At 45.1% G+C, this 15,325-nt stretch overlaps 1 protein-coding gene across 2 annotated transcripts in view; it reads right to left on the bottom strand.

Annotated features, from left to right (window-relative positions):
* The window catches only part of GALNT10 (polypeptide N-acetylgalactosaminyltransferase 10), a 224,058-nt gene that overhangs the window by 82,632 nt on the left and 126,101 nt on the right, over positions 1–15,325 (bottom strand). For both annotated transcript variants that reach the window (XM_055559625.1, XM_055559634.1), the window contains exon 4: positions 14,585–14,751. In XM_055559625.1, coding sequence (XP_055415600.1) covers positions 14,585–14,751 — 167 coding nt within the window. The remainder of the gene's footprint in view (positions 1–14,584; positions 14,752–15,325) is intronic.

Raw genomic sequence — 15,325 nt, 5'->3', positions numbered from 1 at the left:
GTGGGGGCTGTTGTCAGGCCAGCAACAGGTGCTCCCACACTGGGAGCAGCACTTGGTCATGAACTAGTCACCCAACCACAGCGCCTGGTGTGCCTCCCTTTCTCAGATCTAAAATGCACAGGCTGGGTGAAGATTCCCAAAAGCAGGGCAGGAATTCCCTGAACTCTGCAGTCATGCTGCCTGGGATCATGAGGCTCTCTTCCATCAGTGGAAAGGCTTGATTTTTTCCAGGTTTAACAATAGATTGTGTGTGTGTGTGTGTGTAACTCGCAGAGCCTGAACTCGAGGTTTTACACGTAGAGAGCTCACTGAGAGATAGGATCTGTGGGAGTGTGGAAGAAATATTTTAAAATAAAGGTTGAAATGTGAATAGAACTGGAGTGTCTGTTCTTGAATTTACTCTACAGCATTTTTTAGGAATTTATTTTGCAGTGGAAGGAACCTGGGGGTGGGGATTCGCACAGGGTCTTCAGAAACCTGGAGGGACTCATGGGAAGATCAGGGCAGAGGTAGACCCCATTGAAGGGTGTGGCGAGGAGGATGAATGTAATTCAACATGATGAAACACTTCTGTAAGAGCTGTCTGGTTAATTGTGACACAGCAGGACAGATGTGGCACAGGTGCACAGAGGTGCCCCTCAGAATTGCCGACCAGGCTTTAGAGGTCAGTGCAGCCAACATAAGGAAGCGAGGACCCTGGGCTGCAAGAACCAAAATCCGGGTGTCTTGATTTGAGATTCTCTGTATCTAAAGCCATGAAAGTGATTATAAGCGAGCTCCTATGGAGGAAGAGCTTTTGGGGCAAACTGTTCACTGGTAAGAGATTTAATCATCCCAGAAAAGGCCAAAATCTACGTGCTGGAAAGCAGGGCTTTTGCCAGGTGCCCCCACCTGGAGATGCCGGTTAGGACGGCCACGGAAAAGGCAGGGAGTTTCTGACTGAGGACCCGAGGCAGGGACACAAGCACATTCTCACATCAGAAAACATTTTATTGGACACTTCTGGAGGAATTTATTCCATGCCTGGTGAATTTAGAGTTATGGGCTTGGTTGGGGCCTCAAACAGGTGATTATGGTAATTTAGAGAGAAAGTACCAAGCCATTTCTGTCACAAAGCCATTCCAGCTTGAAAATAATAGTGCATCCTTGTATTTATAGACTGCTGAAGGCTTTCCAAAGTGCTCTCCCATCTATTATCTCATTTGGTCCTTACAACAGGCCAGAGACGTAGCTTGTAGCTCTGCTGCAGGGCTCTGAACAAGAACTGTCCTTCTCTGGGCTTCAGTTTCCCCAGGGTGGTCCCTGGACCTCCTGGATCAGAGTCCCCAGAGAGCTGGATATGATGCACATTCATTCTAGGCTCCACCCAGACCGGGAACCTAGACTCTCTCACTGGGGCGGGGCCCGGGAATCTGCATGCTAAACATACTTTCCAGGTGATCCTTACATGCACCAAAATTTGAGAACCCCTGCTCTAATATCTCCTAACTCCTCAGCAGTGAGATCCTGCCATCTGAAACACACCTACTCAGCAACTAACAAAATCCTGAAAAAGTATAAAATTCTGATGAGTGGGGAGAAAACAGTCTGGTATTGGCTGAGTGCATGTGATCATGCAGATAATAACAACCTCTCAAGGATATAATTAGTGCCCTCGAAATTGGAATATGACTGTTTAATAATTTAAGTGAGATCATCAGGATTAATGAACAGCAGTTGAAATTAAATGTGGGACCATAAATCCCCAGAGACCTGTTACAGTGAGGCAATTATTTATGGAAGGCATCCTGAAAAACAGGGGTCTGACTGAGGCTGAAGGCATTTAACTTAGCTCCTCCCATAAGGGCCATGACTTTTCTGCACTTACGGTAATCCAGGGTCTACATTCAAAGATGTCACCATCCAACTGTATCATAAAGTATGTATTTGTGATCCACAGTCTTCTGTTCCTATATTCCAGTGTTTTCCAAATCTGAGCAGCATTTCAACTCTATCAAAATAATCTGAGATGCCTGTTAAGAATGCAGGTTAGGGGACTTCCATGGTGGTCCAGTGGTTAAGAGTTTGCCTTCCAAAGCAGGGGACACAAGCTTGCTTCCTGGTCGGGGAACTAAGATCCCACATACTGAGGGGCAACTAAGCCCACGCACAACACACAACTGCTGAGCCTGAGTACTGCAACTAAGACCTAATGCAGCCATAAATAAATAAGTATTTTTAAAAATAATACAGATTATTGGGCCCACCCCAGAACCACAGAATCAGGATCTCTGCTGTGGGCCCTGGTGAATTGTGTTTTAACAAGCTCCTCGGTCGGTGCTGAAAGGGATAAGAGTTAAGAAGCCTTACTTGAAACTAGTTGGAACCAGAGACCATGGGGGACACACTCCAGGTGTGGGCTACCTGCCTTTGAGGTCACTTTCCTCCTTGGCCACCAGACTGGAGAGTTCTCCTCAGGGTTCTTTCCTTCTGTGGCAACCAGTATCCTCCTGGAAGTCTTTATGGCACTTTTTAGCTCTTTAGGCTCTTTCACATTCTAATTTCATCTAATCTCTACAGGGAGACTCTGAGGTAGATGGGGGTAGCTGAGTGCTCATCATCCTCGTTTCAGAGAACAGCGAGGGTAACTCCCAGCACCACAAAGGCATCACTACCAACAGGGACCATTACTGACCACCGACCATGTGCTGGGCCCTGCATTATCTCACTTAATCCTCACCTGACCCATGAAAGGGGGGACGGTAGTTACGGCTTCGGGGTTGGGAGTGATGGAAACCCAGGCCCAGCTGGTTCACACGAGAAGACAGTGTCCTGGCTCACGGGTGGGAAAAGGACAGGGGTGGAATGGGGCTCAGCTGGCACCACAGGCTGGCACCCTGGATGAATCACTGTGGCCATGGGGATGGGACAGCACTGGCCAGGGGGATCAGAGCCCTCATCACGGCTGGGTGGTGTTACTGACTGGCTGTCCCTTCAGGATCACAAGGAATGAGTGGTAGGCAAGGAGCAGTCCATCAAACTGACTACACCCCTGCCTTCCTTCGGCTCGAAGGGCGGGAAAGACAGGGTCTGTGTCTACAACAGAGAATACCGAGAGTCAGCTCTGCTCAGGAGGAAGGCCTATTTATAGGTCATCTTCATTCACTAATGAGCTAAAGTACCACTTCTTCTGTCATAAGGCAGTGGAAACATATTTTCTGGGAAAGGTCAGGGCTGGTCTTTCCTCTCGCCTAGTTAAAACAAATCTGGCCACTGTGGAGGTTTCTGGGAAGGTAATTGAAAGTTTGAGTTTTCCATTAGCAGAGACTGGAGTGCAGTTATTATTTAGAATATTCTAGACATATATTATGACGGCACACGGGGAAAAAAATTAAAAGTTTCTGAGAAGACTGGGCAGAAAACAACCTTATAATTCCACCTGTTTTCATCCTCACTACATATTATTAGCAATGCCCAATAAATTCCATTCATTAACAGACACATCAACAGAGGACTCCAATAGACAGTAAGAGTTATTAGTTGTTTTGAGATTCCTGGCTGCTCATAAACAATGTGGGCATCTCTGAAGAGGTCTGCATTTACAAAGCAAACAAATAAATTTATTTCTTTTTATCATTCTAGGAGAAGCAAGTAGTTTGGTCTTTTATGGCAAGAACCTGAGTGTATACAAGGATCCCAAAGGTTGAAAAAGGCAGTCTGCATCTGTAAATACTTTACAAGAATCAACATTCCTAAGTAGCACAAGAGGAAAGAATGTTACTATGGTCTTCCTATGCCTGTTTCTTTATTCTATACAATGATGTGAAAATTACACTTTCATGAGATTCTTCTATTTGAGATAGGAAAGCAGGAGAATAAAAAGAGAAAAAAGAGAAATGAAGCCTTCAATGCCCACAAACGCGATATTGATTGACAGTGCTGCAATCTTTTAATTTTTGGAATAAATAAGAGACATACAAATGTGTGGATCTGGCCTTCCTGATCTTCAGAACTGTCAAGCATTGCCTATTTTGGGCTATGAATACTGGTAACATTTTAAGCCTCCGGTGTTTACAGATCTGAAGGTGCCTCTGGATTCAAATCAAGCCAAAATTGGCTCTGGAGCTGTGACTGCCTGATAAAGACGTGACTGAACCTTTTGGGGCTGTAAGTTCTGCAAGGAGGTTGGGAAGAAATGCTTTAAGTATCTTTTGGCAATGAGTCTATTTCACTGCTGGCCACGGGTCTGGTTGGGCAGCAGGTTAGAGTTAATGCTAACTTTTTGGCTGATTTGCTTCATTAACCTGCTCAGTTCAGTTCAGTCACTCAGTCATGTCTGACTCTTTGTGACCCTATGAACTGCAGCATGCCAGGCCTCCCTGCCCATCACCAACTCCTGGAGTCCACCCAAACCCATGTCCATTGAGTCAGTGATGCCATCCAACCATCTCATTCTCTGTTGTCCCCTTCTCCTCCTGCCCTCAATCTTTCTCAGCACCAAGATCTTTTCAAATGAGTCAGCTCTTCTCATCAGGTGGCCAAAGTATTGGAGTTTCAGCTTCAACATCAGTCCTTCCAATGAACACCCAGGACTGATCTCCTTTAGGATGGACTGGTTAGATCTCCTTGCAGTCCAAGGGACTCTCTAGAGTTCAGAATCAACATTATTTAGAGGAGCTGGCTAATATTTATGGAGCCAAGCAGGACGCTATGGGGCCTTCCCAGGACAGACCCCCTACACCTCACCATGTCCTCCACCTGCCTCTTATTCGTAGAAACGTTACGGTCTCCCACGCTTCCCGAGTCCCAAAAGGCTGGCTCAGGAGTTAATGATTAGGATTTATGAAGATGTAGAAAGTAAGAAACGGAGAAGGCAATGGCACCCCACTCCAGTACTTTTGCCTGGAAAATCCCCTGGACGGAGGAGCCTGGTGGGCTGCAGTCCATGGGGTCGCTAGTTGGACACGACTGAGCGAGTTCCCTTTCACTTTTCACTTTCATGCATTGGAGAAGGAAATGGCAACCCACTCCAGTGTTCTTGCCTGGAGAATCCCAGGGATGGGGAAGCCTGGTGGGCTGCCGTCTCTGGGGTCTCACAGAGTCAGACACGACTGAAGCGACTTAGCAGCAGCAACAGCAGAAAGTAAGAATACTTGCTGGGCCAAGAAACTGATAACACTTTAGACTATAAACCAACCACAGAGTCACTGAACTCCCAGTTCCCTGAAAGATATAGATAAACGCCTGACACACATTCCCAAGTTGTTTTTACAGGAGACAGATCCCCACCAGAAAACTGCTGACTGCAAGCGCAACCAGATCGACTGAAACCAGAAGAGGGTTGATACTTGAAGCTTCATCTTGATGCCAACCCACCCGAGAATTGTGCATGAGCTGACCATGAGCTGACCGTGTACCCTGCAGTTCCCTCCCTCGCACTGCCTTCAAAACTTTTATCTCATAACTATCAACTTGAAGGTAGTCTTAGGACATTAGTCTATCACCTTTTCAGGTTGCTGGCCTCCTGAATAAAGCAATTTTTCTTTTTCTACCAGCACTTGTCTCCTGCGTATTGACCTCTTGAGTAGCAAGCAGAGGAACTAGAGCTGCATATCAGACCTGTCCAGTTACATTTATTGTGAATGAAAACAGCAGGACATACTTCTTAGACATATGAATGTGTATCAAATGTCATGACTGAGCACTTCATATCTTTACCAAGAAGATGTTGATTTTAGCTAAAAGTTGTTTTATTTAGGGGGTGGGATATGGAGAGGAGGTGAATTCCTTGTACTTGGATTTACATTTTCTACTAAAGCTGAATTTTCCCATTAGGCAAATAAATGTTGGCTTCTAAGAGGCTCCCAATGAAATTAGAGATACTATGTTTAAATTGCTTACCACAGTGTCTGGCACATGGTGAGTGCTGTCCAGGTGTAAGCAGCATTGTTACTACTGACGCTATTGCTTCTTCCCCTTTATAAGGAGGACAAAACCAGCTCTTTCAGCCCCCAACTTGCTGAGCTGAAAGAAGCTGACAGGAAAAGGACTTGGTTGGTTTGCACTTGATCAAGTTAGGTACTAAGGAACCTCTTACTTTTATTTCAGCCTCAAATCTCATCTCCCTTTAGACTCTGAGCAAATAACAATTCATGTCAGACCTAAGCTGGCGGAGAAGCCCAGAAGCTTTCTGAAGACAGATTATTACAGAAGGGGGCAGCTCTGTGGCTCTCTGCTTGGAGATCTTCATTGGGTTTTGCTTCTCCCCCATTACATTTTTAAGGGAACACCAAAACAGTGGAAAAGGTTAGATGTTAATCCTCACAAGAGAATCAGGAGAATATCAGCAATTTTGCACAGTTTTGCTGAGGTGAGTTTTTAAAATGTAGAAGCCTTGCCCACCTCAATAGAAGCATCACCTTTCTGAAAATATAACACAGCTATTTTCCACTACAGGAACCATTCTTTACCAAACATCAGAGCTTTTGATGTTTCAGAGGCAAGCAGAGCTATTTATTTGAATTTTTTTTTTTTGCTATCCCAGTAAATCATTTATACAGTGCTTGATTCATAAAATCCTGTGTATTTTTTTAAGATGCACAAAATATCCCATAAACATATCAACTCCTGCATGCTGTGTTCTTGCCAGATAGCCACCAAAAGATTTATAGATTTCCCTCATTATAAAATAATTGATATTCTCTAACAGCTTTAATCTTCTTAGCAGTTTTCTCCTTTGGAGTCTGAGAGAGAAGCATTCAAGATGTTATATGAAAGGAGAAGAGGATAAGAAACCTGTGGATTTTCTTAGTGGTAAGACACCCTAGAGACTGATACATGAGAAGTGTGATTCTAAAGGTTACAGAGTCCATTGTGGGAAAGATGGATACCTCCTATGAAATGGGATGATTAACCAGGAGGAGAGTCCTCTAAGGGCAGGTAAGCAGTCTAGGGCACCTCCCATCAATCTCTTTTCAAAGCCTCAGTTTTGTCATCTGTAAGATGGAACTGCTTCCCAATATTTCACTTCTAGGGTGGCCAGGAGAGGGGACATGGGGCAGGCCAAAGTAGGAACTCTTATGCTGCCCACACGTCCTGTGAATTTATGCTCCCCTCCGTGGCACCGGCTGCCCTGCCAGGGAGGCCTGCAGCTCTCTGTCGCTCAGCTGTCCCTGCGTCAGTCAGCTCAGGAGGAACATGGTAGAGACAGATCCATGTGCGCCCTCTGGATCAGCTTCTCCAAACAGTATACCTGATATTCTGGGGTTATGCCAACCCTGTCTCTATGTCACAACTGACTCAGAGGAGGAAAGATGTGACAGTCATTTTATAATGACAATAGGAAATGACTGTAGAAAATTGAGTGGAAGAAACCTGGATACAAAGTGAAATATGACTGTATGTCCACTACATAAAGCGTGATGTAAAGGAACTAAATGTAGTTTCACACTGTGGATTATTGTCTAGCTAGTAGAAAACAGATGAGTTAGCACTATAGCTGTTGGCATGAGGGATATCTGTGATACATTAATGGGGGCAAAAAGAAGAGCAATGTGTACAGTATGATCCTATTAAAAGAGGAAGAAAAGAAACCAGTGAAGATTAGGGCAAAAGTTCTAGAATCAGAATGCATGGTTTTTAAAAAAAATTTTTTAACTTCTTCCTTTTTATTTAGATCCTATTTTTTAAATTTTAACTTTTTATTTTATACTGGAGTACAGCCACTCAACAATGTGGAGACAGTTTCAGGTGGACAGCAAGGGAACTCAGCCATACACATACATGTACCCATTCTCTTCCTCCCAGGATACATGGTTTGAAACCAAAGTTCTGCCTCATTGACCGAAGCAGACTGGCCATTTACTTAACCACTCTGTATCTCAATTTTCTCATCTGCAAAATGGGGATAAAATATTACCTATTTTAAGTGGAAAAAGGAGGTTTAAGATCATGGAGTCCAGTAGCTTTCTCACTGAGGATGACAGAAGCCACGCTGGTGCTGAGGTGATGAATGGGTGAATGCACTGAGCACAAATGCTCAATAAATGTTTGCTTTTGTTGCTACATGTTAGTATTAGGAAGCAGAATGGTCCAGAAGGATGCACACACTTACTGACATGGATTACTTCAGTTGGGCTGCAAGAAGGTGGGGTGGGGGTGTTGGGACGGTATGAAAAAGAAAACGGAACTGACAGATCATGTGTGCAATAGCAAATGTCACAAGGAAGTACAGGTCTGAAGAGTAAGAAACCACTACACACCTGTGAGCGTGGCAGAAATCCAGTACACGGGCAAAACAAACGTGGACAGGACATGGGGCGACCCGACTCACCCTCACTGTGGTGGGCATGCACTCTGAAGACACTTCGGCAGTTTCCTACACTAAACATATTCTTATCGTATGAGCCAGCAATCACCTTCCTTGGTATTTAACTAATAAGTAAGCTGAAAACTTATGTCCACACAAAAAACCCATACAATGATGTTTACCTATCTGCCTCCTGCAAAACCTGAATGCAGGTCAAGTAGCAACAGTTAGAACGGGACATGGAACAACGCACTGGCTCAAAATTGGGAAAGGAGTATGTCAAGGCTCTATATTGCCACCCTGTTCACTTAACTTGTATGCAGAGTACATCATGCAAAATGCCGGGCTGGATGAAGCACAAGCTGGAATCAAGACTGCCAGGAGAAATATCAATAACCTCAGATATGTAGATGACGGCACTCTTATGGCAGAAAGTGAAGAGGAACTAAAAAGCCTCTTGATGAAGGTGAAAGAGGAGAGCAGAGAGCTGGCTTAAAACTCAACATTCAAAAAACGAAGATCATGCACCTGGCCCCATCACTTCATGGCAAATAGATGGGGAAACAATGGAAACAGTGACAGACTTTATTTTCTTGAGCTCCAAAATCACTGAATATGGTGACTGCAGTCATGAAATTAAAAGATGCTTGCTCCTTGGGAGAAAAGCCACGACAATCCTAGATAGCATATTAAAAAGCTGAGACATTACTTTGTCCACAAAGTAATTGCACACATTGTCGAAGCTATGGTTTTTCCAGTAGTCATGTATGGATGTGAGAGCTGGACCATAAAGAAGGCTGAGCACTGAAGAATTGATGCTTTTGAGCTGTGGTGTTGAAGAAGACTCTTGAGAGTCCCTTGGACTCAAGGAGATCAAATCAGTCAATCCTAAAGGAAATCAGCCCTGAATATTCATTGGAAGGACTGATGCTGAAGCTCCAATGCTTTGAACACCTGATACCAAGAGCCAAATCATTAGAAAAGATCCTGATGCTGGGGAAGATTGAAGGCAGGAGGAGAAGGGCATGACAGAGGATGAAATGGCTGGATGGCATCACCAACTCAATGGACACGAGTTTGAGCAAGCTCTGGGAGATGGTGAAGGACGGGAAAGCCTGGTGTGCTGCAGTTTATGGGTGCAAAGAGTTGGATATGACTGAGCGATTAAACAACAACAACAACAACAAAAATTCATAACTGCCCAAACTTGGAAGCTACCAAGATGGCCTTCAGCAGGTGAATGGATAAATAAATGGTGGTACATTCAGACAATAGACTATTATTCAGCACTAAAAAGAAATGAGCTACAGGGTATAAAAAGACATGGGGGGACATTAAATGCATATTACTAAGTCAAAGAAACTAAACTGAACAGACTGCATACTGTATGATTTCAATTGCATTAGACATTCTAGAAAAGGCAAAACTATGGAGACAGTAAAAAGGTTAGCGGGTGCCAGGGGTTAGGAGGGAGGGAGAGATGAAAAGGCGGAGCACAGAGGATTTTTAGGGCAGTGAACTACTCTACTCTGTATGATGTTATAATGGTAGATATATGTCATTATACATTTATCCAAGCCCACAGAATATATAACACCAAGAAGGCACCTTAATATAAACTATGGGCTTTGGGTGATAATGATGTGTTGATATAGCCCATCCATCGTAACAAATCTACCCCTCTGATGCAGGTGTAGGGCACTGATGAGGGAGTGGGTGTTGGGGGTGTGTGTGCAGTAGGTAGGAGGGTGGATGGGAACTCTCTGTGCTTTCAGCTTAATTTTGATGTGAACCTAAAGTTGCTCTAAAAAATAAGGCCTATTTAAAAATAACCACTGGGAGAAGCCTAAGTGTTAACAGCAATTGCCTCCAGGTGAGGAGGTGACAGACAGCTCTTTCTGCACTTTCCACGTTTCCACCTTGACTTCTAGCCTGTGCTCACGCGGTTCCCTCTGCCTGGAACATTCTCCTCGCTCCCCTACCCTGAGGGGTAGTATCTACTCATCCCTTAGGATCGAGTTTAGCTGGGATTTTCTCCAGGAATTTTTCCCTGATCTTCTCCATGTTCAATGGCGCCTGGACCTCCACCAAGGGGCACATGTTCCATGAACTTACGATTGCCCCTTACCCTGTCTGTCTGCCCTGCTGGGTGTGAGCCTTAGAAGAGATGTCTATTTTATTCTCACTGTAGCCCCAACACCTACTGCAGCGACAAGCATAGAGTCATTTCATGAATTTTCTGAATATATGAATATGAATGAGATCAGGACAACTGTACAGAAACAACAAAATGAGCAGCAGAAAACTCAAGGTGAAAAGAACCTGAACGATACAGTGAAAGTGGGGAATGGCCACCCTGACAGTTGTGGTGGTCCTGGAAACAAACCAGGGCTGCGAGAGAGATGACAAGAAATGAGGAACAGACAGACGCTCACGGGCCTGTGTCAAGAGTGAGACACTGCAGTGCAAATCAGGTCGGAGAAAATGGATCTCCTTATGTGCATCACACCAGGACTGGCCCGGTGTGACAGCGCAGGTAAGAGTTAAAAAGCTCATGGTGGAAAGAAGACCTTGGTCTCTTTTTGGACCCTGGTCTCAATTTTGAGAGTCTCTACCACACGCACTGTCCATATGAGCCCCGCAATGTCCATAATGCCCTCCAGCACCAATCACTGCCAACAATCCATCAACAGCTCCGCAAACGCTTAAGAACCTCCTCTGAGGGAACCCTGTACTGTGTATGCTTTTGTTTGCTGCTGGGGAGCTGAGCTGGGGGAAACGATGTCAATGAGACCATATCACAGACTTTTGTTTCTGCGCCTCATCATTCCAGGAGGCCCACAGTTCACCCAAAGACAATAATGCCTTCCACGACTACATATCCTATTTTTTCTGGAAAACCAATACTGTTTGGAAATGCGAAGGGGAGGGAGAATAGAAGGAAAAAAAAATGAACAAAGACCCTTTTTGTTTTTCCTAATAAAGATTTCCTATGCGGGCAGTGCAATTTGGAGGCAGGCCTGCCACCCTCCCCCCTCACCTCTCTCTCCCACTAGAGAAAAAGCACGTCCGTGTCCTCCTAATCCTCAAGGAAGCACCCACATTAGAGAAGCTTCTGGAGCCCCCTGTAAACTCCACAGCACTCTATTTGCAAGCAAGGCCAGGGTGATTCCTGTCTGCCTTTGCTCTAGTCCCCAGTGCTGCCTGCACAAAGCTCTGGATCTTATTTCAAGAATTCATCTGCTCCAATTTTGTCTGCTACCCGAGGTCTCGACCCTCAGCTGAATTACAATTAGTTGCCCTGAGGATCCTGGAAGAGACTTATTTCAGAGGAAAATGCCTTCTGCCAGGCAGCGCCAATTGAGCCCATAGTTAGCATCTATGAATTTCAACTCTAAAGAACTGCCTCTGCTCACGTGGCCCAGAGAAATCTGTCTTTCACGATGGCCCATATTTGCCGTACTTTAGACAGGCTTCTCTATAATGCTGAAATTGTTTCTCCCAAATCTCATTTTTGAAACAATCACTGCTGAGTAAGTTTTCTTCCCAAGCTGCCTTGAGAATTTCTTCTTAAAATAAAAAGAATTATTGCTTTTCTGAAGAATGGAGTTTGCAAAATCTGACAGCTAATGTGCAGGACTGAGGGGCGGGAGGTAAGAGTTCTCTACTGGGTTTTGTGCCCGATTCATCGAGATAAAAGGGCAACAGTCAAGGGGCCTCAGTTCTCATTCCCATCTGTGAAATGGGACAGTATTCATTCTCTCTCTTACTAGGGTTTGGGAATGGTACTGCATTCAATTAATACTTTTGGTCTCTGGAGAAACAGATGCACTTGGTGAATGCCATTCTTATAAAATTTACCTTTTCTTTCCCAAGTTTGTTTCACACAGAAGGTGAGGTGAGGGGGATAAGGCTGTGTGGGGAACCTAGATTCCCATCCCTCCTCTGCAGCCAGCTGGCCACATGCTCTTGGTGAACTCGGTCCACTGCTCCAGGCCTCAGCCTCCCATCTGTACAAGGAAAGGCTGAGTCACAGCTGTGATGTTCACACATTTTTAAGCAGTGGCGCTCCTCTTAGTGAGCAGTTTTTCACAAATCAAATCCAGACTCTGCTAGGAGAGGTATGTGAACCCCACCTGCACCTGCAAGGTTCTCCACAGCCCTCACAGTGCTCCCTGAGGCATCCCTGGGCCCCTTTCTGCACAGAGGCGCATGCTCCAAGCCAGGGCCTCCTCCCTCAGAGGTTGTCATCAAGACAAAATGAGATAATGCATGGTTCTGGCCCATAGACGTGGTTCTTGAAACAGTGAATAGATGGGAAGACAATTTAGGCTGAAGGTGGGACACCAGCACATTTGTCACATGTTTTTCCACCGATGGAAAGGGGGAGACCGTACCTTCATGGCTACACATTTATCCCCGACTCCCCCTCTGACAAACCAGTCAGAAACAGTGTTAACAATAATAACTATGATGCCAGGGTTAAAAGTTTATTTCTGATGCTCACTTTGGGCCATGTAGTATCCTAACCACCTCATATATATTAACCCATTTAATAGTCATGACCACCTAACCTAAGAGGTAGATTCCATTTTGTTGATGAGGCAACTGAAGCACAGAGAGATTAAGTGACTAGATAAAGGTCACAGAGCTAGTAAGTGACAGGGCCAGAACAAAGCTGAAACTATTGCTAAAGAATGGTGCTACAGAGACATGGAGACACACCCGCAGGTGACCTCGCAGACCTCACTTCAGGGACATACATAAATCTCATATAACAGATGCTACTGTAACCATGGTGGAAGTGCTAAGGGACAGATAGAGGAGCCCTGATAATTCACTCGTCAAACATGTATTAAGCACCTACTGTATGCCTAAGGAGCTGAGAATGTGTGGTGGACAAGACTGACCGGGAAGACCCAGCTCTCAGAATGTGGAGTCCAGTAGGGTAAACTCACGACAGGTCCATGTTTATACACACAATGCTCACATGTTATACTTATTGGTATTTTAATTCTGCTGTGATAAGATCAAAGAAGGAAAAGTAAAGGGTCCCCTGAGAATGAGTGTATGTCAAGAGTGAGGGGAGAATTAAAGGTACTAAGAACTGAATGTAAGATATGTATATGTTTGAGTATGTATACATGCACACACATACACATGTGCCAGGTAATTAGGCGTGCAGTATTAAAATGGGGCACAAGAAACTCAAGTTTTGATTATTCTAGAATGTCCTTAGGCCCCTCTTCACTACTTATTAGTGCCTCCACTAAAAGGTGAGAAAAGGAAAGGGCTTTGCTTGATTTTACTGCAAGTGGTAAAAGCTCTGATGCAAAGAATAAGCTTAAGACCATTGGCTGAAGGACAAATTCTTCTTGGATTTCATTTGTGGCTCCCCCTCTATGTCTCACAAACCCATGGGTGAGACTCAGCGAAGAGGCTCTACAGTGTGGCCCAGAGGTTAAGATAACGTGCTTAGGGCCAGGAAGACATGGTTTGTTCACTGTATCACCACCCAAGAGCTGTGTGACCAAAGGCAAGTCACTTAACCTCTCTGAGTCTCAGTTTCCACATCTGTAAAATGGGGTGGCAGATACTGTAGGTGGGTTACCTGATGCCTTCTCTAATTCACTTCTCCTTTTCCTATCTCTACCATAAAGAGGCCCCAAATCAGAACACTCACCTTCCCAGCCACCCTTGCAGATATGGGTGCCCAAAGGTTAGAGTTCTGGCTCAGAATCACTGGGAGACTTTGCATTCTGAATAAGAAGGCAAAATCTTCAAAGGAAGAGGTTTTGTTCTCTTCGCCCTTCCTCCATCTTCTTGCCTGAAAGGTAGACTTCCCAGAAGTACAGCAGCTATTTTAGGACCATGAGGATGAGGATGAGGAAGCAGGAAGATAGAATAAGTCTTGTTCTCCAGTGAAAGACTTGAGTAGCTATGCCAACCCTGGACTGTTTTATGAGATGAATGAATAAATGAATAAACCCCTTTTTTGAGCTGTTAGCTAAAGTTCTCTGTTACTTGCAGTTTAATGCATTTTTTACATTGATACAAGCAGAATAAAAACAGAATCCACTTCATGGTGACTGGTAACTACATCTCAGTTAGTCCCATGAAGTTAGTCCCAGACTGAGATAACGGGTGTTCAGTGCCAGGTTCATGGCTTGGCATGGAGCAAGTATCAGTACACATGGCCCATATGCTAGTGCTGCTGAAGAAAGGAAAACCTGCCATCCCTTTGGCAAGTCACTGAACAGAGCATGCAGGTGGGAAGCTGGGTGAAAGGGGCCCTACCTCGGTCACTGAAGTCGTCCACGAGCACAATCTCGGCGATCAGCTCTGGGGGTGAGCGGTTCAGCACGCTGTGGACGGTGCGCAGGAGGGAAGACCAGCCCTCATTGTGGAAGGGGATGATGATGCTGGTGTTGGGCAGCGTCTCCAGGTAGCGTTTGCTTTTGCAGCTAGAGGGAGACACAGGAGGTGAAGAGGACAGGTTCAGCTCTCACGCTGCCCAGAGAACTCAGGCATCTAGTTCAGCTAACTGCAATTCCTACTTCTGCTCCAGCCCCTAGGGACTGAGTGAAAGCTGGGGACACCACCGTCACTTCAGAACTGTCTTCTACTTGGGATCCCAACACATATAAACACACCCGCGTACACTCACATAGATATATACACACACAAGATCCCCCTAGCTCTGTACATGAACAGTTACAAAACAACAACTCCCAGTGGTGAAGGAGCACTGGGGTTTGGTGTTTACACGCACTCGCACTAACTTGTTCATACCTCAGTTGTGATAGGAACATGGTTGTTCATCTTCATGATTCCATGCGAGGGACAGCCCTTAGATAGCACTCTTGCCTCTTTCCCCACCCCTTGCACGTTCTCCTCCATGGAGGAAAAACCATGTATCCATGAACTTGGAAGAATAAACTGGGTCTCCTTTTCTCTCCACCAGCCCTATGGTAAGCCTGAGGGTGGAAGACCCTGCTCCTTGTGGGCCTTTCATAGGGTAACACTCCAAGGATTTAA

This window comes from Bubalus kerabau, chromosome 1 (genome assembly GCF_029407905.1).
Source record: "Bubalus kerabau isolate K-KA32 ecotype Philippines breed swamp buffalo chromosome 1, PCC_UOA_SB_1v2, whole genome shotgun sequence".
Taxonomy (NCBI): domain Eukaryota; kingdom Metazoa; phylum Chordata; class Mammalia; order Artiodactyla; family Bovidae; genus Bubalus; species Bubalus kerabau.
The sequence above is the reverse complement of the archived record's forward strand: the minus strand, read 5'-3'. Positions and strand labels throughout refer to the sequence as shown.